Source organism: Trachinotus anak, unplaced genomic scaffold (genome assembly GCF_046630095.1).
Source record: "Trachinotus anak isolate AG129_WGS33_773 ecotype Australia unplaced genomic scaffold, CSIRO_AGI_Tana_v1 ptg000031l, whole genome shotgun sequence".
Classification (NCBI taxonomy): domain Eukaryota; kingdom Metazoa; phylum Chordata; class Actinopteri; order Carangiformes; family Carangidae; genus Trachinotus; species Trachinotus anak.
Genome location: NW_027273882.1, coordinates 5,621,665 through 5,642,983, shown reverse-complemented (window position 1 = coordinate 5,642,983; position 21,319 = coordinate 5,621,665). Strand labels below are relative to the sequence as shown.

At 39.7% G+C, this 21,319-nt stretch overlaps 1 protein-coding gene across 10 annotated transcripts in view; it reads right to left on the bottom strand.

Annotated features, from left to right (window-relative positions):
* Positions 1-21,319, bottom strand: part of ptprk (protein tyrosine phosphatase receptor type K) — a 109,313-nt gene that overhangs the window by 29,197 nt on the left and 58,797 nt on the right. For all 10 annotated transcript variants that reach the window (XM_071467234.1, XM_071467228.1, XM_071467230.1 and 7 more), the window contains 9 exons: positions 21,103-21,218; positions 19,926-20,100; positions 12,198-12,310; positions 11,375-11,555; positions 2,294-2,476; positions 1,367-1,486; positions 984-1,093; positions 686-887; positions 461-566 (listed from right to left, as the gene is read on the bottom strand). In XM_071467234.1, coding sequence (XP_071323335.1) covers positions 461-566; positions 686-887; positions 984-1,093; positions 1,367-1,486; positions 2,294-2,476; positions 11,375-11,555; positions 12,198-12,310; positions 19,926-20,100; positions 21,103-21,218 — 1,306 coding nt within the window. The remainder of the gene's footprint in view (positions 1-460; positions 567-685; positions 888-983; positions 1,094-1,366; positions 1,487-2,293; positions 2,477-11,374; positions 11,556-12,197; positions 12,311-19,925; positions 20,101-21,102; positions 21,219-21,319) is intronic.

Here is a 21,319-nt window from a genome sequence, read left to right as displayed (position 1 = left end):
TTTTTTTCACAAATATGCTCATAGATAAAACAATAGAATTATAAATGTAATATTTCTCAGGTATAATTTCAAAAAGAGGTTGTGTAGCTACGTATCATGTTTATGTGGCTTAGCTGACTTAATCACTGACCTCTGATCTCAAGTTACTCCTAGAAAATAACATGTTTGGCATAAGTACAATAATAACTGCTTGTGCTACAGTGCACATGTTCAAGCTCGACCACTACATTGTTCACGCATACTTACAAGAATAACTACCTGATGCCCTTTGTTTATTTTTATGCCTAAACAGCTGTTTTACATTCAGGAGAAAACTAAGAATCTACAATATGCAACACCAAAGATAAGAAATATGAATTTTAACCAAATGGCGCTGGTGCAACAAAAGCCTAGATTTGGGTATTTAGTGTATACTGTATACATATACACACATATATGTTCACAGGTATGCATGCAGTACCTTATAGGTGCTCCCTTGGCCTGGGCAGGTTTGAGCAGGACGGTGATGGTTGTTGCAGTTTCATTCAGAAAGGCCTCTGACCCATCGTACTCATCTATTGTCGGGGCTGAAGAATGAACATCAGAGTCTGTATTAGTCTACACAGATCACCTTGTGATCTACTGAAATGTGATATTTAAAAAAATTTTTTTTATCATAATAAACATATCAAAACTTATTTTCTACCTGAAATGTTAGTAGTCACGTTGAGCGTAGTTGGAGGACCGAATCCTTTAGAGGTGGATGCTCGTATTGAGAGTTGGTATGTGACACCTGGGTGGAGCTGGGAGAACAGGTGATAGGTGGCGTTTGAAGGCAGAGACACTGTGAGTCCCGGCCGCTGGAGAGGCACCGAAGGGTCAAATGAACGCACGCCGCTGTAGCTGATCTGAGGTGTTGCCGAGAAACAGAAACCAGTTTTTAACATTTTTCCAACTCATCATGTTGCTAGTTTGGTTCCTACTACTGCGACTACTGGTAGTACCTCATACTGTATGATGATTCCATTGGGTTCAGCTGGTTCCTTCCAGTAAAGAAGAATTCTGTCTTCAAATGGAGTAGCTCTTAGTGACTGACTGGGAACTGGACCTGGAACTGTCATCACATACACAGACAAAATTATGCAATGCTAAAGAAATTAACATTAAAATTCCTCAAATGAAAGTAGTAAATACAGAAGGGAATACACACAGACATGACTTGTTGAGGTGCTTTGTGTACCCCAAAGTTATAATTCAAGACCTTTCCTACTGAATCAGATTTACTTTTTTCGCAACTGTTGCAGAAGCTAACATACAAAAAATAGATAAATATTTTTTTTAAAGAAAATAAATAAATGAATAAATAAGTCAGCTTTGATTATCGCACCATCTTCATCAGTTTGTATGATGGTCTCGTCACTCTCTTTCCGTCCCTCTGGATTGGTCAGAATCATCTTCAGGCTGACATTGGTGTAGGGTGGCAGGTTTCCCACCAGGTGGCGTGGAGCTAAGGGAAGGAAAAGAAGAAAAAAAACCCAACAAAAAATCCATAAGTCTTTTGTAAAACAACAGCAATTGACACTTTTTAATGCATCTAAGGCTGCAACTAACAATAATTTTCTATTGATTTAGTTTAAGAACCAAAAACCTTCAGTTTACGATTATATAAAACAGAAAAAGCTTCAAATCCTGACATTGCAGATGCTGTAACCAGAGTCATGTATGCTTGAAATGAATTAGTGAAAGTTATTGACTCAAAACAGTTGCAGCTTAATTTTCTGTCAAATGACTTATCAATAAATTAATTGCTCCAGCTCTAAATGCATTATTAATATTGCTTATGCCAGATCAGTAGTGGAGGGCATTCAGTCATATACAAGATTTCCACCAATATTTGGTTACTAGAACTTGAATATATATGAAATCATCTTGCATATATTTGAAATGTAATTTGATTAATGTGTCTGATGTTAATACATAATCAAATGGCCACTGTTAAAATGAAATAGTTGCTGATATGGGCACTGTTAATCCTACTGAGAATCAACAGTCCACTTACCACCTGAGGGCTCATTGGTGATGAGTATATTTGTTTTATATAGTATTTCAGCATGCACTTGAGGTGTTGGCTTTTTATCCAGACAGTTCTCAGTCACTTTTGTTTTCACTGGTATTTTATACTGTACTACTTTAAAAATCTACCCATAATACAGCCTTTACATATTAAATATTGCTTTCTCCTATAGTGTCATATTCAACACAACAATAAACAGCAAGTCACAGTAACACTGTATCAACAATACTCCTGTACTACCTTTAGGGTCCATATCCAAGCAGTCAGCCTTGCTGTGGTTGTTGGCAGTCATGTAATGGTAACAGATGGTCACGTTAAAGGTGTGACAGCGGGTGATGTTGTAACCCAATGATTCCCAGTCCACCGCTATCAGACGAGACCTGGTCTCAGCAATCTTCAGCCTCTTAGGAGTCCGCATGGGTTCTACAGAAACAGGGAGAGGAACACAGAGAAAAAAGGTCAACCACAAGTGGCAAAGAGCAGTGCAGTCAGGGAAAACAATCAATTCAATTCAATTCAATTCAATTCAATTTTATTTGTATAGCGCCAAATCATAATATACATTATCTCAAGGCACTTTACAGGGCAAGGTCAAGACCTTACTTTGTTACAGAGAAAAACCCAACAGTTCCCACAAAGAGCAAGCGTTTGGCGACATCACCATTTTCTGATGAATTTCCATGGGAAGAGGTTTTAGTGAACTTCAAAAATATCTCCTAAGTTTATCATTTCTGTGCACTTTTGAGTATGGAAAAATGGACTTGTGTGTTTGCCAAATGTGTTGCCAAAAAAAGGCCAAGTATGCTGAGTCAACAGTTTCCCTCAGTAAAACAAGGGTTTTATGAACATCTGTTTCTGCTCCTCACTGCCATTCAACTATTTCTCAAATGCTGTAATTTCTACAAGGCACATATTTGATTTCCATCTTTGATGTGTAATCACAACTGTTATTGTCAATATAATCTACCTTCTCTCCTGCCTGCCTAGAGCTTTAATTACTGTAACTGGCTCATTTAACCGGATCAATAACCCCCCAGACCCCACCCACCTCTACACACACATACGCTCACAGTCACAGGCAAGACTGTGAACACAAAACCAAAACTTTCCCTTTCTGCTCTCTGCCTGCTCATATCAGTTCACTGCATTTTAAGCAATGAATTGTGTGACGAATGTTTCAGTGGTTTTCCCAGCCATTCAACAGTAAGGTTGGACCACCTAGCACAGAAGAGACAGTCCTCTAGCTCTTCTACCTTCTCTGTAGGAAAGCTATTATCTTTTCTGGGCACCAATCGTTGCAGAAGAGCTATTTCTCAAACTCAGGGAACTACTTCTCTAACTAGAACAGATATCGCTCAATCAAGAAAGCTGTTATCACGCCACGGAACATACAGCGCAGCTCCATCCACTACTCACACAGCCGTTACCACTCGATCTACAAGGGTTAAAGCCAGTGCTGTATGGTGACTTTTACAGATAGTCAAAAAGACATGTTTTCAAAATTGGAACTACACTTTGAGGCTATAAAAGTGTAATTTTCTGTCTCGTCAGAGATACTGAATGAAGATTAGTGAGGTTGAGCTGTTTCTGTTTACTTCTATATGTTTCTCGTACGTAATTCTGTTAGAGGAGTAGAGCTGGAAGAAGTATTAAGACCCAAAGATGTTCTATTACTTGCAAGATTTAAAAGGTTACTTGAGTTAAAGTACATATGTTTCATCAGTAAAATGCACATAAGGTATTAAAAGTAATTTTGATATCATGGCTGAAAGGTCAATTGGTTATGATGACAAACAAATGAGTTTGCTCAACCTCAACACAGCCATTACCAAATATGCCTTGATTACCTCTGACACTGATCTTTCTGTGAATCTGTGACTGAGTGACCGGAACAAATTTAATTAAGAGTTTTGTTTGCTGTTCCTCGTCATAAACTGAAAAGTTTTCATCCACAGTAATAATTGTTTTATCACCTGTTGATGTTCTTTCCATTTTCTGTCTCCATCTCTCTGTAACCCTCCTGCTTCCTCGTGTCCTTTCAGGATTTTTTAATAAAAAGCTCACCTTAAATACACATGCACGTCTCTCCCCAAACCCTCCTTGCCTCGTACTCTTGTTTTTCTCTGGGTCTTCCTCTCTCAGAGGAGACAACACAAGGACACAAACTTGTCGCTTCTTCTGACAGCCCATTATCTGCCTGTCACTCACACACACATGAACACAGACTCACAGGCACGGCCATTCTCACAATTGGTTATTACCCAAACACGCACACACACACACATATGCACTTCAGGTTGTGACCGAATCGAGATTAAATCTAAGTGGAGCATGTATAGGTGTGTGTATAAGTGTGTGTGTGTGTTCTTGATAAAACTTCTCATAATATGAATGCATCATCAAGGGCAAACACAACTCTCATACACACTCGCACACAATGAGCTGTAAGCGGAATACAAACATGTCGAAGTCATTCAGATGCAAATCGCTCACTAATAAAAGACACATATAGACATATGAGAGGAAACACAAAAGAGAAAAAAGAGAGGAAGGAAGGTTGTGAAGTCACATGGGAAGGTAATTGTGTGCTGAGCTGCAGCACAAATATTACCGCTCAACTGTGATTGTGTGTGTGTTAATAGCTGAAGGGTCAGAGCATTTCATTTTTGCCTCAACCTGTTATTAGATGGCTGACATTTAAATAGAGCAAGAGAGAAAGAGAGAGAGAGAGAGAGAGAGAGAGAGAGAGAGAGAGAGAGAGAGAGAGAGATCTACTGCATTCTCTGCCTGTCTCTCGTCTCTTTCTGTCTCTTCCTCACTTGTCTTGGTCTCTTCCTCTCTGTCTCTCTCCCTGATCAAATCAATACTTGTGATCCTCACCATAAACCTAGCTATTAGGATGGAAATACACACAAACACACACACACATGCATGCACACTCACACACACTCACACAGTTAGGGCAGTGTAATAAATAGTATTGATTTCAGAGTCTCTTGATGCTAACACTGCTTCACACTGATGGTCCTCAACATAGAATTAAAACGAAATATATGACTAGCTGCCTGTCTCACACACACACACACACACACACAAACAAACACACACACGCACGCACGCACGCACGCACGCACACACACACACACACACACACACACACACACACACACACACACACACACACACACACACACACACACTAACCTGGATTAACACCCCCACCTTCTACCTCTCCTACCCATAGTGTAATGTTGCTTATCTCTGTCTGTTTACTGGGGGGTAGTGAAAGCAGGTAGAACAAGGTAAGAGGAGAAACAATGAAAGCACATGGACAAAAGAAAGAAAGAAAGAAAGAAAGAAAGAAAGAAAGAAAGAAAGAAAGAAAGAAAGGGAGCAAAGAGAGTAGCATAAAAAATGAGTAAAGAAGAGCAGAAAAACAAAGCAATGCCTGTAAAAATGAAACTGGGGCTGGAGGGAGTGAGGGACAGATAAAGGGAGCAGAGAGAGAAACGGGAGAGAAAGATGAGAGAGGAGAAGAGAGAGAGACTGAGAGGAGGAACGGGGAAAGATGATAACTAGTTTGGAACGTGGCCAGAGTCAAGCGGGACCTGGTCCAACGGTAAACCACAGAGGCTGCCTTGTCCTTTTCTCCTCCTCCGGTAGACAGACAAACGGCTGGATTCATGTTGGAACTAAAAGGCTTTGTTCTCCACAGATGGAGCTTTGAAAACAATAACAATACCAATAAACACCAACAATAACACCAAGGACAGCAAGCTTCATATCAGCAGCATCCAGAGGTTGGAATTAAAGAACAGAAAACAAAAGGAAAGGAAATAAACTAAATGAAATAGAACTACGCTAAGGGTGGAAAAAAAAAACCTGTCCCTCAACATGAAGCAGCAGGAAGAGCCAAGAAATATACAGTGAAAGGAGCACAGAGCAGGAAATAGGGAAGCTGAAAGAAAAGCAGAGAAGAAAAGAGGAATGGAAAGGGGAGAGGATAGGAGGGGAGGAAACAGAAAAGGGTGACAGGAGATGCAGCTAAATCCCAGTTAATCTGTCCAATTAGTTCCTGGTAATCCTTCCACTGTCATGAAGAAGACAAATGAAACTCCCTTCATTCATTCTGGATCTATCTCTTATTCCCTCTGCATGTCTCTGCCTCTCTTTGGACCAGATTTAAGTACATGAAAGGTGCAAATTTACGCTGCACCCGGTTTTCAATTTGCACTTGCAAGCTATGTGGAATTTGGCTCTGATTTGCCAATGCAGAGGCTAATTATGAAATCAATAACTTCGGCTGTCTTATACAGCTAAAAAATGGTATCACCATAATTCAGTGTGGGGGATTTGTTTGAAATCAGGCTCAGAAAAAGAAAACAAATTATACCTTGCGAGTGATGATGAGACAGAAATTCTCATGAATAAAACAACATTTCAAAACATCTATATTTACAAAGACAGGCTGGTAAAAGCAATGAGGAGTAATTAAACACATGCCTAAGGATATGAGAAGGAAGCTGAATTATAACAAGACCAGGTCAAAGCCTAGAATATAGCTGGACGGCGCTATTTGCATTCTGCCTGGTGTCAGCCGGTTTCAGCATTTTTGCTTCTCTCCTACTCTCTGTGCTCACATATACAGTGTTTTTATACAGCTGAATTTCCAATAAAGCTGTTCTCCTTTACATGTTTTGTATGAAATAGTGACTGAAACATGGCCCATTAACCAGCAGTCACTTCCAAGCTGCTGCTCTGCTGCTAAAATCTTGATTTTATAACTGAAACATCATCTGACGAAATCACCAAACACACAAGTTAAAGACAATGACTGTTCAGCTATAGTGTATAATATTCACTGGGAAAGAAAGTTAGAAGGTTATTCCCGTGAGATGCCGTGCTCAGAAGTAGCTAAGGTTTGTCCAAAAAGTGCTTTCTTGAAAAACAAACAAAAAAAGTGAAAAGTCGGTGACAAAGACACTAAGCTGACAACACGGCTTGTTTGCCCTAAATCTTTTTGAAAGAGCAACAGCCAATGGGGAAACTCCAACACTTGGCCAGCTGACCAATGGTGTAACTTGATCACTCAGTCACTCATGAACATTCATGTTTCTATGGCTGGCCCAACTGTTGCACATTACAAAATGTCAAATGTCCTTTCAAGGAAAATTATGACAATGTTTTGGCTGCTCTAACGCACAAATTTCCCCGTGGTGGGATCAATAAAGTCCTATCTTATCTTATCTCTCTCTTATGGTTTTCCCCATATCTACAAATCTGCATGTGTCTGTTAAAGGCAGAGAATTATCCATGCAAAAAACACACCCTTGAAAATTATGAGAACAGTTCCCAATTGTAAAGTTGACAGATTCTCAAACACACATACTGGACAGTACTGTGCCTGTAAGTCCACTGGGTGCTATTTCAAGGGCCTGACCCTTAAAGCGTCGTCCTGCTGACTGTGTATGTGTGTATTTTCACATATATAAAGAAGTACATGCAATATATTGTGTGTGATTCCTACAACATCCGCGTTTGTGTGTCTGGAAATGTGAGTTTTGTGATTCCATTCTTCCATTAATCCAAGTGATGCTGAGTTCGTGCAACACAGGAGAAATACTGTGACTCTTCTGAACTGTGTGTGTGTGTGTGTATGTACATTTCTCAATGCCGCTTAGTGTGTCTCTCTTCAGTGTGTGCTCATGCCTGTGTAACTATGGCTTTTGTGTGTGTGTGTGTGTGTGTGTGTGTGTGTGTGTGTGTGTGGTGTATCTAACCTGCCATGACCAAGAGGTTTTCAGCAGAAAATTCAGGATTTGGATTAAAAGCTACTTCATCACCTTCTTCTGTCACACACACACACACACACACACACACACACACACACACACACACACACACACACACACACACACACACATACACACACACACACACACACACACACACACACACACACACACACACACACACACACACATACACACACACACACTAACTCTTCACTTCAAGTTGATTATTTTTCACCCTTCAGACAAGAGCAATAAATCACCACAGAGGAAAAATCCAGAAGAGTGGGGGGAGAAGGAGAGACAGAGGAAGCATGAGAAAGAAGTAGAGATAGAAAAGAGATAAAAAAAAAGTGCAGAGGAAGAGATGAAAAGAAAAGCTATTGGAGAGGAAGAGATGAAATCCTGCCGAGTATCACATGAGTTGCTCTGCAGTGTGTGTGATGTCTGCTCTGTATTTTATCAGCATTATTGGTTTTTAATTAAACTGTGTTTTGTGTGGTGATAGATTGGGTTTATGCCTGGTGTTTGTGCACACATCTCACTGTGTGAGTGTGTGGGCATGTCTTCATTATTTTGTGTTGAACTAAATACTCAGTAAACTACAGGTGGTGGGATCAGACAAACCTAACCAAACAGAAAAAGCAAAGGAATCATTACCATTTAAATAACATTTCTACCCCTTGTGTGTCTGTCTCACTCTCTCAACAAACACACACACACACACACTCATATCTCCAAATGTGCACAGGCATTTGTGCGTGTATGTATGAGTCTGAATGTGAATGACCCAGTCACACTGAAACCAGAAAGAGACAGGTAGGAAGGCATCATTACTTTAATAATAGATTCTGCAAATTACCCCAATGTCTATTGTACATTATTTATAGTATAATTTGAGTAATTATGTCTAATTCATGTAGTATTGTAAACCTAAAATAAAATATGAAGCTACAGCCAATGCCTGGTTATTGTAGCATAAAGACCAGACAGGGGGAAACAGGTCGTCCAAAAGTAACCAAATCCTCCAGCCAGCACCTCTAAAGCTCTGTAATTAACACGTAATATCTTGTTTGTTTACTCTTTACAAGAACCAAAGTGTAAAAACTTCAAGTTGGAGATTTATAGGGGCAGGGGAAATATGTGCTATTTCCTGGCTAGCTGTTGTCACTGAACCTGCCCCTAGTCATGGCGCTGGGCTGTGAGGTGATTTTGGAGTAGTGACCACGCATGATATTCACTGCTACTTTAAGATATTCCGCTTCTTCATGCTATGCATACTGACCAAAAAAGCATTTCCCCATACACTATCATTGAAAAAAGAGTGGCTGTAAACACTGAATACATTTTTTGAGCCTCACAACCACCCTGGAATGAAAAGCGTATTTCCCACAATGGAACAATTCCTTTAAAGCATGCCAAACAGAGCAGAGCGTAGGCTGAGATTATTCAATTTGTTTTCAAGGTAAATTAAGTCTTTTTCCAGATGTGTTGTTAATACATCTGAGCAGGTCTATCTTTGTTTGCTTGTTTGTTTTTAAAAGAAATGAACACGTGTCACTCAATGGTAGCATTACAAAAACTGTTTGAGAAACAGAACTCTGAACTTGAACGTGAAACTAGGTAATTACCAGCACTAACAGTGGGGCTGATGTTGTTTTCACCTCCTGAGTCTCTGTGTGTGTCATCATGGTAAAATGTGGTTCTGGGAACTACCACAGAAGCGGGTTTGAGCTCTCTGGCAGATGTTTATTTGTCTGTGGACAATTATTTCACCACGGCCGAGATCAAGGAGGGGTGTGGTCTGACTCATGAGTACTGAGTACCTTGAGTATCCTGGTTCTGCTCGAGGTTTCTGCCTCTTAAAGGAAGTTTTGTTTGCCACTGTTGCCAAGTGCTTGCTTACATTGGGAACTGCTGAGTGTCTGTAAATAATATTAAAAAGAGTGCCGTCTAGACCTGCTTCATTTGAATTGAAGTGACTTCAGATAACCTCTGTTGTGATTTGGCGCTTTATAAATAAAAACTGACATGGCTACTCATGTAATAATGTAGTAATACCACTGAGTACTCGTGGCCTTAACGTCAACATGTAGACGGGTGTTGTGGCTGGTGTAATCCCATCACACGATGGACTCTAGTTTGTGCATGAGGACATTTGCTGCTCTGTCAGTCCCTGAAATGTTGTTAGAGCACAAATTGCTTAGAAGACCATAAATAATTTAAAATTTTTTCTTTGATACATTAATATTTTCTATTCAGTAGACAAAAACGATTCAGATATACAAAATAAGTTGATGTAATTCTCTAAATTCATGACCCTATGTCCCTGCTGTGGTCTGATACATCAACACATTAAATGTGTTCCTGCGTGAGAGAGGAGAAGAAGATTAATTTCCTCTTCCTGTCAAACAGGAAACTGTTCAATACATGAGTCGCCTCAACAAGTCTATGACTTCCTCTCTGTCAATAAACACAAACAGACACACACACACACACACACACACACACACAAATTTATTCAAACACACACACATACACAGGTTGGCAGACATCATTCAAGCCCCATGGTTATGAGTTTTCATCTCTCTTTCATTTCCATTCTCCAGTTTCATCATTCTCTCGCTCGCTCACCCCGCTCCTATTCTCTCCTCTCTTTCTTTTCCAGCCTTATTGTTTTTCATCATCTCTCCATTGCTCCCTTGTTCGGTTTCTCATTCAAGCTCATTGCTTTTCTTTCTGTCTCTTTCTCTCTCATATCAACCCTCTCTTGCGCACCCTGTCTCTCTCCCTCAGGCTAGCTGTGTTTATATTTCAGTCGTTTATTTCTACAAATGTCAGACAGTGTTACTGCCCTCCGTCTATTGATCCACAGAGAGAGAAAGAGATAGGGAGAGAGAGGTGGGAAGGGGGGGGGCAGTCACAGGGAACAAAGTAGAAAAAGAGGTACAGAGGTAGGGATGGAAGATATGAGAAAAAGGAGGAGCACCAGCGAGAAAGCAGGAATGAGGTGAGAGAAGGGAAAAAAAGCAGGATAAAAAATGAGAAAGGTGGAGAGAGCCTCCAGTATTTTAATCACTCTTTCTCTCAGATCACTGAGCAACCACATACTGACTCAGGCTCTCCCCTCCTTTCTTCTCCAATTCCATCCCTCGCTACATCTCTCCTCTCACTGTCTGCGCAGAGTACAAATATCATTCCACCAACTAAAATATAGATACCAAGATAAAAAGAACAACAGCAGATGGACGGATCGATAGACAATCACACAGGCAGAAAAAGCGGTGTGCACAAGCCGACTCAACTTCACTAAGTTTCCGGCATTTTTTCGTGCAGAATCAAGTTTATCATGTTTTGGGTGGATGTACATCTTTATAATTCACTTTCAGAACAACACATTATACTAAATAGAGCAATGACATATAAGTGATTATACGTCAAACTGATATTAATCATATTCAATTCATCCTGGCTTTATTTGATAACTTTTTGCCTTACAAAACTAATACATTTCCTTATTATGGCCTACCTGCACACTTGGTCCTGGTAATGAGTGGTGGTCCAGGTTTGCCTGTCCCTCCCTCTCCTGGTCTGGTTAGTAAGACTCTGATCTCGTACTCTGTGTCTGGGTCAAGGTGCCATAACTTATAGTTGGGAGAGTTCACAGCGTGAGTCTCTGTCCAGCTGCCTGATGTCATACGGTACTCAACCTGAAAGACAGGAAATCACATATTACATGTTAGAGTTACATTACACAAGTGTTCGATGTTCATTAGAATTCATCTTGAGTCTCAATGTAGATGTTAGATCAAGACTTAAAAACATGACTTGCTTTACCAAGATTAGACACTCTCTATCTAGTTTGAGATTCACATATTGGCTTTCTTGCCAAAAGCAAATGAAAAGACTGATACGACTCCTGTTAGCTTTAGCATATAGAGTGCAATCAGGGAGAAACAGCTCGCCTGGCTTTTGCCAAAGTTTTTTAAAGATCTGCCTACAAGCATCTTTAATTTTACTGATTGAATTTGGTTTGTTTAATCTGTACACGCAGTAACTTTTAACAAGCCACACTAGTTGTTTTTAAGATAAGCTAACCTGGCGATAGCTTAATGCTAACTCCTGACAAGAAAGCGAAAAGGTGTGTTTCCCAAAACGTGTCACACAGAAACCATTTAGTTTTCTTGCTATCCATGAAAAGAATAAAATTCACTGCTGTGGTCATCTCATCAGAGGTTTATTATGTTCTTCCTGTTCACTTTGACGCCACAGTTCACAGTGGCGTCATACTGTGTTGCTACATGTGTAGAAATTATTGCTTAAAACCATTCATTATCTCATATAGAACATACCTCTTTCAGTATGATAGGTCCATCTCCAAATATGGAGTTGGCATTGAGCTGAATCAGTAGGTACGTAGGGCCGACGCCCAGCAGCTGGGGTGGGGCGATGGGGTGCGGAGGCTCTGAGGAGAGAAAACAATGAACGAGATCATAAAAGATGGTTTCAAAGTGCCTCAGAAGATGAATGAAACACACAGAAACAAGGTCACCATATAACAAAGGAGGGTAGTGTCGAAAGGAACAACATACTGTAGTCTCTGTGATACAAAGCCTTGTCAGTATGACAGCTGAATGTGAAATGTCTGACCACAACAAACCAAACAAACTACCAGTAAATAATAAAAACTACACTATACTATACTACTGATCATGCTATTAATATACTATATTATGACCCAAATCATTAGGCAGATCATACTAAGGGGTAACTGCACTCACTCACTGTGATGACAAAGAGTTCAGGTTTCAGTAGATGCTGTTGTTTGAAGTATCTTGTATCTTGTTCTTTATTTTCTTAACAAGTATAGTTCAATAATCCATTCTGTTTATACAGAGCCTTTCAGACACTTCACATAACAAGGTTTACATACGGCTACTTTCATCTAGTATCATCATGGCTTAAAGCCATTATGTTTCACGCACTGATTCACTCTCCTTTGCTGTGTTGTTTGTGTTGTAATGAACTTAATATTAATGCAAACATGCCTTTTCCAGGTGCTTCACATCAAAAGACTTCCACCTTCAAAACACTGGGTGGATTTTAGTGAGAAGCAGCTTCAAAAAGTCTCAACTATAGTGACCAACACTTTGAGTCCCTTTCACATGCTCACACTGATAAAGTAAAATGCTTTTTAATTATTCACCAAAGGTGTCTTTTATGTTAATGTTCATTCAGATAAGACAGGACATTTACGTACTATCATGATATTTTCCTCTGAGGAATTTTGTGAATTTAAAAAGTAATGATATGACAGAAGAAGAGTGAGCACAGGTTTATAAGTGGTGGATTTGAAAACTATTTCTGTTAAAACCATAATTAAGGACCATCCTGGGAATGAGGTGCACTCGCCCCTGCTTGTCCTCTTGTGAACTGTGTAATAAATTTCCTCATAAGTTTCATAATTTATTGTTATTAAACAGGGATTTCTGATAGTGAAGTCCATTGGTGCAGAAGCAGAGAATGATAAACACCAGGTTGACCTCTTGTCCAGGGATGGGACATGGACCAGGAGAGAACCCATTACATTTTGGTGCAGATTCAGGATCTGGACTGATTTTTTATCACTCTCCTGAACACTGAGAGATGGGGCATTTTTCAACATTTTCGTCAATTTCTCAGGCAATAATACATAGATCTTTAGGTAAAAATTCAGACATAATTATGCTGCTTTTTACAGTTTGATGCAGATCCAGATAATAATCCAGATCTGCTGAAAGAAAATGTTTGGCCTTGGCAGTATGCACTCTGCTGAGTGCCATTCTAGTTCAGACATGAGATTAACAGCGCATTTAAGTAATGAGATGCATATCTGAGAGGGGCTTGGATGAGTAATAGCTTGCTAACCACAATATAAATAAGTCTGCATATGGATTTGGACATTTTTTCTGCACATTTTTCTGCAGGATCAGGGGTTTTAACCACAGCAGCTCATATTGCCATTTGGTGAACTGTATGTCTTTCAATATAAAGTCAATTTCACAAGTTTACCTAATTTTTCTCAACCTCATCTGCTTCTCACCTTGTTTTTGATTGGCACAGATTTAGCGAGGGTAACAGTAAAAAATGATCAGCTCTACCTGCTTAGATAAGACTGTATTTTATAAAAAGAGACATTAAAATAGAAACTGCTTTGACTGAATTTGATTGACTGAGCAATGACATTTTAATTTTTCATATCAAACATTGAATACTGCTACTGCCTCATACTGTAGTTTTCATTAGACACGTGCCTTGAAAACTCTGTGAAAAAATACTGTGTTTATATACTTGTACGTAAATGTGATGGATGTGTGATGGTTCAGGGACAGTCAGTCAGATCAGTGCTAACTGTCACACATCTGTGATTGACAAGCCTAAAGCGCAACACGCACTACCTTAACACACTCTGCATCAAAGGTTCATCTACTTGACACATACACACACAGATCAACACATGAATTAATCACATATAATCTCCATACACATGCAAACACACACATACATACATACACTGTGATCCATCTCACAGACAGTAAATCATATAGACTGTATCTCTCTCAGACACATTCTCAAAGACACCGCTCAGAAATGCTGTTATCTGTAAGAAGATAGGAAAAATATGATTTATTTGTAATCCAGCTTCAATCATATCGTATCAAAGTGAGTATTATCTAAACTATATATATATGTGTGTGTGTGTGTGTGTGTGTGTGTGTTACTGTGCACGTTGTTCCATTAATAGTTATATTCTGCATTGCTGTCACCACGTTTTCTCTTTGTGTGGATATGAGTGTTTGTGTTTACATTTCTGTGTGTGTGTGTGTGTGTGTGTGTGTGTGTGTGTGTGTGTGTGTGTGTGTGTGTGTGTGTGTGTGTGTGTTGAATATGGCTGTCAGAGAGGTGCAGACTGGGAAGTGTCTTTTTTAAGAGAAAGATGAAACACTAGTTTGACAGCACATGTGCGTGTACAAACACACACACACACACACACACAGACACACACACACACATATACACACACACACACACACACACACACACACACACACATACACACACACACAAGCGCAGATAGTTGAATTCAGATAATGAATGCTGAAGTGGCTTCAGAAAACCAACGACGTCAACAACATGTCAGCTCGCAATGCCATCAAATAAACAAAATAAACAACTTGATGATTAACAAACAAATAAAAGAAATAAAGCAAAAACTCACAAAGATTTATTCAAGCATAAAAAAAACCAAAAACAGTGGGCTCGCCTGCTTGCAGCCTGCGTGTTAACTTGAATACATGTTTGTGTGTTACTTAAAAACCTACTGAATATCCAAAAGATAAATAATAGACATAAAAATGAAACAGTTAAGAATGTAAGTGGGTCATTATGTGACTCCGGAGAAAAAACAAGAGCTGGAACGGGTTCACGCTTTTGATTTTTCCATCACTTGTCATTTGTACAGTTGACCTAAAAAAAATATAACAAATCATAATGGTGCCGTTTTTGCGATGGGTTTCTTGTCACCATCTTTTTTATTATTAATCACATGTGAACCCTCTCATCATTTCTCACTTTTTGGGTCAAAGCTAAATGATAAAAACAAAACAAATCAACATTGGGAAAAAGTTCAAATGTGTGTGTCGTTTCTGACCTAACCCATCTCCTTGATTAATTTGCTTTCACTGTCACTCGCTTTCTTCAGTGATATTAGCTTTAAAACAAACTCCTGGGGCATCAATACATGATTAAAGATTTATGATGTAGTTAATAAAAAAGATGGAGACAGACAGACCAAATGAAAGGAAGTCGTTGGTGACTGGCGCCCACTAGGCATGTTCTCCTTTGTTGTCCATCGTCAGCAACCTTGTCAATAAAGTTTAGCTTTCACAGACCGCTGCTGACATCACTATGGTACTCACTGGAGGACATCTGACCTCAAGAACTAGAGAGGAGTGTATGAATGTGCAAGTGTGTGTGTGTGTGTGTTGTGTCTGTGTGTGTGTGTGTGTGTGTGTGTGTCTCAGTCATATCAACAGCCAACAGTGGTAGTAGGTTTTCTGTAGTTCTATTACGCCTCAAGCTCCACCTGTCACTGTTACTTAGAGTGAGAGAGAGTGTGTGTTTGTGTGTGTGTGTGTGTGTGTGTGTGTGTGTGTGTGTGTGTGTGTGAGTGTGTGAGGAAGAAAAGGCCAATTTAGAAGTGGACCATTACAGTTTTAAGACAGTTGTATGAATTCCAGTCAGTTGTGTGCTCTCATAAGATGTGTGTTTGTGTGCATGCAGGTGTGTGACAGTAATATTGCAGGAGCTTTTTAGGCCATGGGTTGTGTGTAATACAAGCTGGCATGGTGATGTACTGGTGTGTGTGTGTGTCTCTGTGTGTGTGTGAGATACAAGCTGGCGTGATGATGCACTCTGTCACCGCAGGAACCAGAGGGCAAGGCTTTATTAGAGCTTGGCTCTGACCAAACCACTAGTGACACACACACACACACACACACAGTTAAAGTCCGCCTCTTCATCTCTCTCACACAAAACCATATCTTATATATACCATTTATCTTCAGAGCAGGAATCATTATGGAAAAACAGCTGCAGAGTCTGGCTCTTCAACTTGAGCATTGGCTTTTTTCTATCAAACTAATTCGACGATAATAAAAAATAAAAATAAAAAATAACAGCCAGTTACAGACTTATTGAATATCTTTGGGTTTTGGACTGTTGCTTTGTTGGTAAGACACGGCAAGCAGTTTGAAGACATCACCTTGTGATGCAGTAAACAAATAACTGATAAAAAAGGACAGGGTATTTTCATATTTTTGCTTGGAGAGAAAAGAAATGTCTTCGAGGATGATCTGGGAATCCCATGTCACACCTCTCGTGCTCCCATGATGCACCTCTGTCTACAAAATGTGCTTCCTTTCTCTGATCTTGACAGCTCCAGGACACAGGGGGAGAAGATAATCGCACATCTCTGTCATCTACATGTTATAAATATCAATAGACCAGGCCTGTGTGTACCTGCAGCAAGGCAATCTAACATCACCCGGCGGACCACTTTTCAGGCTTTGAAGATGAAACCTGGGTTACTGCCCTTCTGCCAAACATTTTTAATGTATACAAGTCATATTTTGGCACCTCCCTATGATTCTTTTTTTCCATTTGTCTTCAAAATCCTACCAGATACATGATTCCTCCACTAATATCCCACCCCCCATCTTTCCCCCTCTCTCTTCAATGTATCTATAAATAAATATTAAAATAAGTAAAAACATTAGCAATTCAGCTTAACTCTGTCCATATTCATGGCCGTCAATGTCCTGCAGGAACCTCAAATCTCCAACACGCATACTTTTCAAGAAGTGAAATAAACACATTCCCCGTTTCTTTGATTTCTCTGGCTCTCATTTCCCATCTGATATTTCTAATAAATAAACATGAGGCTCCTCTCCTTCCACATTCATACATGCAGTCCTCATTCTTTTATTGTGATATCTTTCTAACAACCAGACTCTGGATCAATATTCATAATCACCAATATCCCTCAGAACTCCAAAAAAGCGTCTTTTCAAAGATTGTGAAAGTGGCTTTTTTTCTAGCCGATGCCTGGCCATGAAACGCGCTGCGCTCAATGCGTCTTATTGAACCTGAATCTATTTTCATAAATGTAGATTGGTCCTATTCATGTTTAGACACATGTCTCCTGCTGTGCAGATTCCTCATCTCTCTCCTCTTTCCCATCTCACATTCAACAAAAAAAAAGAATAGATGTTCACAATAAATAAACATTAGCCGCTTAATATTCATGCTAACACAGTGAGGTCCCGCAGAGAAAGTGTGTCTCCAAAACCGCCAGATTTTCTTGACCAAAGAAGAAACAAACCTATTCATTCCCAGTGTATGCTGCAAACATGAAACCCTGGCTGTGTTAGTGTCTTGCTCAAGCAACACAGAGAGTTGAACCCCTAAACCGGACAGTGTAAGAGCTCCATTATCTGAGCCACGCTGGCAAATATTCATATTCATGGTTCTCGCTTCTGCTTTGATTTCTCATTTCTTTCTCCTCTGCCATCTCTTATGCAGAATAATAAACATGACTCTGCTCAGCTGTTTACATATTCAGACATATCTCTGATTCTGATATGGATATTCTTGGGATAATGAGCTGACTATTTACATTTAACTTTTCTTCCTCATCTCTACTTCTCTCTCTGCTCACCCCTCCTCTCCGTCTCCCATCTCTCCCCCCTCCCTTCTGTCACTCCCGTATCATTCTTTCTGAATCTCTTTCGCCTTTACCCTCTCCCTCTCTGCCCTCCTCCTCTGTCTCTCTCTCTGGGAGATGAATCGAATATGTAAGCTATTGGATGTGAATGAATAAAGCATCCCGTCTCAAACACACATTGGTGACACCTTATTAACCACATGTCAGCTGCACATGACAGCTGGAGCACACACACACACACACACACACACACACACACACACACACACACACACAATTTCCATTCATACACTCACACACAGCTTATACATTTGCACATAGACACTAGTGTAGCTGGTTCATACCCTCACACAACACACACACACAAGAGGTAAAACACAATGCTGGTATACACACATCTACATACACACACACAACCTCTCCTCATTAGTGTATATTGTGTTACTGACTCATCTTATCAGTCAGACACAGTGAATGTGCATTTGATTGGAAAGACAATTCAAATTCTAAAAGTTACACACAATGCAAAGTTATTCATAGCACAAAATATATTAAAAAAAATAAATAAATAAATAACATAACTTTGGTCACAACAGTTTCATGGAAAGATTCAAATAAACTTTAACCATTCATAACCCTCCTCCTCACTGTGACTGTCCAAGATCGGCTCAGAAACCTGTCAAGCTTTGGATCTATCAACATGTTCAAGTGGTATAAAAGTGGTACTCTGTGGGGTTTGGAAGGTGGTGGTTCTTTACTACATTCTTGTAAATTTTTTTCTAGTGTTTAGTGTTTTAGTTTTATAAGTTATGTTAAATAAGGCCTGTTCATGACAGCACATCTACTACATCGTTTTTGGGAAAGCTGCTCCTGGATGCTATTAGAGTTTATCCATCTTGTTCATTCAACACATAAGCTGTGTCCCAATTCAGGGGGTGCATCATTTGGAGGATGCGGTCTATGAAGGCGTGACCTCTGAAGACCGCATTGACGCAAACACTTTACCAAAATGAGAAGGTCTGGCCTATGGAGGATTTGTTCTATTTGAAGAGTCCACCTTATTCTCTTTTTGAAAAGAGATTCATCACTAACAGACAATGAAGTTTAGGATTGGTTGGGCTGTGAAGGATCCACCTGTTGGGCCCTTCGCGTTGCCTGGGAAATGAAGGACACATTAATGGGCCACGTTCAAAGGAGCCTTGGAAATGGGACAGCCTTGCTGCTCTGCTGTGATACAGTTGGTCTTCAAATGCTGCCATCAAACGATGCCTTTTATCTTGTTAAAGGTGAAACATACTTTTTGAATATTTGGATAATAAAGCATAATTCCAACCTCTGTCTGACTTCATCTACTGTGTAAACCAAGCAGCCAAACAGGTTTCATTTTTTTAGAGTAAATTAACAATCAGTCAATCGGTTGATTGATTGTTGTTTTAAAACAACAGGAGGAAACATTAAAAAGTCAGACAAAGATGATGTTTTAGAACCATGAAACCTATGTTTGCTTAATTAGCTACCTAGCTAGAGCTAATAAAAGCAAAACTGACAGTCACTGGCTTGAAATAAGAAGTCCACTTTTGCTAATGGTTAATCTGGCACTATGCTATGTGATGATATGTGCTGTGAGAAAACAGAAAAGCTTGACAGACACCTTTTTTTTTTTACTTTCCACTAAAAGCTATCTACTAAAGTGGAGAAAATAATCTCTGAAAAATATTAAATATAAACTCAGAGAGGAAAACAGGAAAGAACACATAGTACAGAGTTGACAGCAAATCAATTAGATAACCTTGAAAATATTTTTTTAAATCCTCACCTCTGACGATAAGACCAGCAAAGTTAGACACCCCGGAGCCGCGCTCTGATTGGGTGACGCAGCGGTACAGATCTTGATCCTGATTAGTGACTTCTTTGAGGTGAAAGGAGGCAGCAAATCGTCTGTGGTTGATGTTTTTGGTCTGAGCCACGGGAATATCTTCTCCATTTCTCCTCTGAATCACAGACAGACAAGCGCACAGAGAAGATCAGGTGCTGCAGGGACTGCGGAGAGTTAACTGCCTTGCTCAAGGTCACAAGTCAGCACTGGACCTCACAGGCATGCACACACATTCTCACCCCCCCCCCCCCCCTCCCCTCCCACTACCTCACTGACAGCAGGTTTGTAGGTCATGACTACAATAGAGCCATAATGAAATCAGGAGCTATTAAACTCTTAATCATGTTAGCTGCTAGGATGTATGGCCTGGAGTCACTGTGTGTGTGTGTGTGTGTGTTTGGATGACAACTTATTATTGGACGTACCAGTCCTGAGGGTGGCACATTTAGTACACTGTTTCATCTCTTTGTGTTTGTCTGTTTCTACACCATTCTACTGGGGGCACACGATTATGTGTATATGTATTTCTTTTTTCTATTTGTTTTTATTTATTTGTTAGTTACATGGCACATTAATCAACAACAGGAAGTAAAGGATATGTAAATCTGCAGTCCCTTCAGTCCCTTTTACTGCAAAGATGCAAATATGAAGAGTGTCATATTAAAGGGCAAGTTCCCCCAAGTTACTTAGATATCCGTCTGATATCCTATAAAATGGAAGTGAATTTAATTTAGTTTGAGTTGCTCAAAAAACTGTTTTCATAAAAACTATTAATTTGGTAGAAAGAAGTTCAAATGAAATGAAACACTATTTCTTAAATAAGGTGATGCTCTTTAATTTTGCAAATGTATCTTTTTAATACTATAAGCATAACAAACTCAATTTAAATCACTTCCATTTTGTTTGGGGGGAGGCAGGAATCTAAAAGACACATATCTCAAAACAGCTGACAGCTGTTTTAAATGTACATTTTCAAAGGAAAAATGAAACAGCCTCTGACAACCCAGACAATTTACACTTTTAGTGTACACATTTGAGGTAATGGTTTCTTGTTCATAGCAGTGCACAGAAACATGGTTTGCATTCGTGTGTGAATGTGCATGTGTATAGCTGGTACCTGTAGCCAGAGTTTGTTGTTCGTCGTATCGCGTCCTGTAGCAATACACTGAAACGTGGCGTTTTGTCCGGCGTTCACCTCCACGTCCCCGAGACGCAGAAAATGAGGGGATTTATCTACAGGAAATGTGGTCAAACAAATGAAGGAAATTAGAGTTTACAGAAAGGTTACGTGCCTCTGTGGTTTCAAATGTTTTTGGTTTCATTTCATTTGTCTG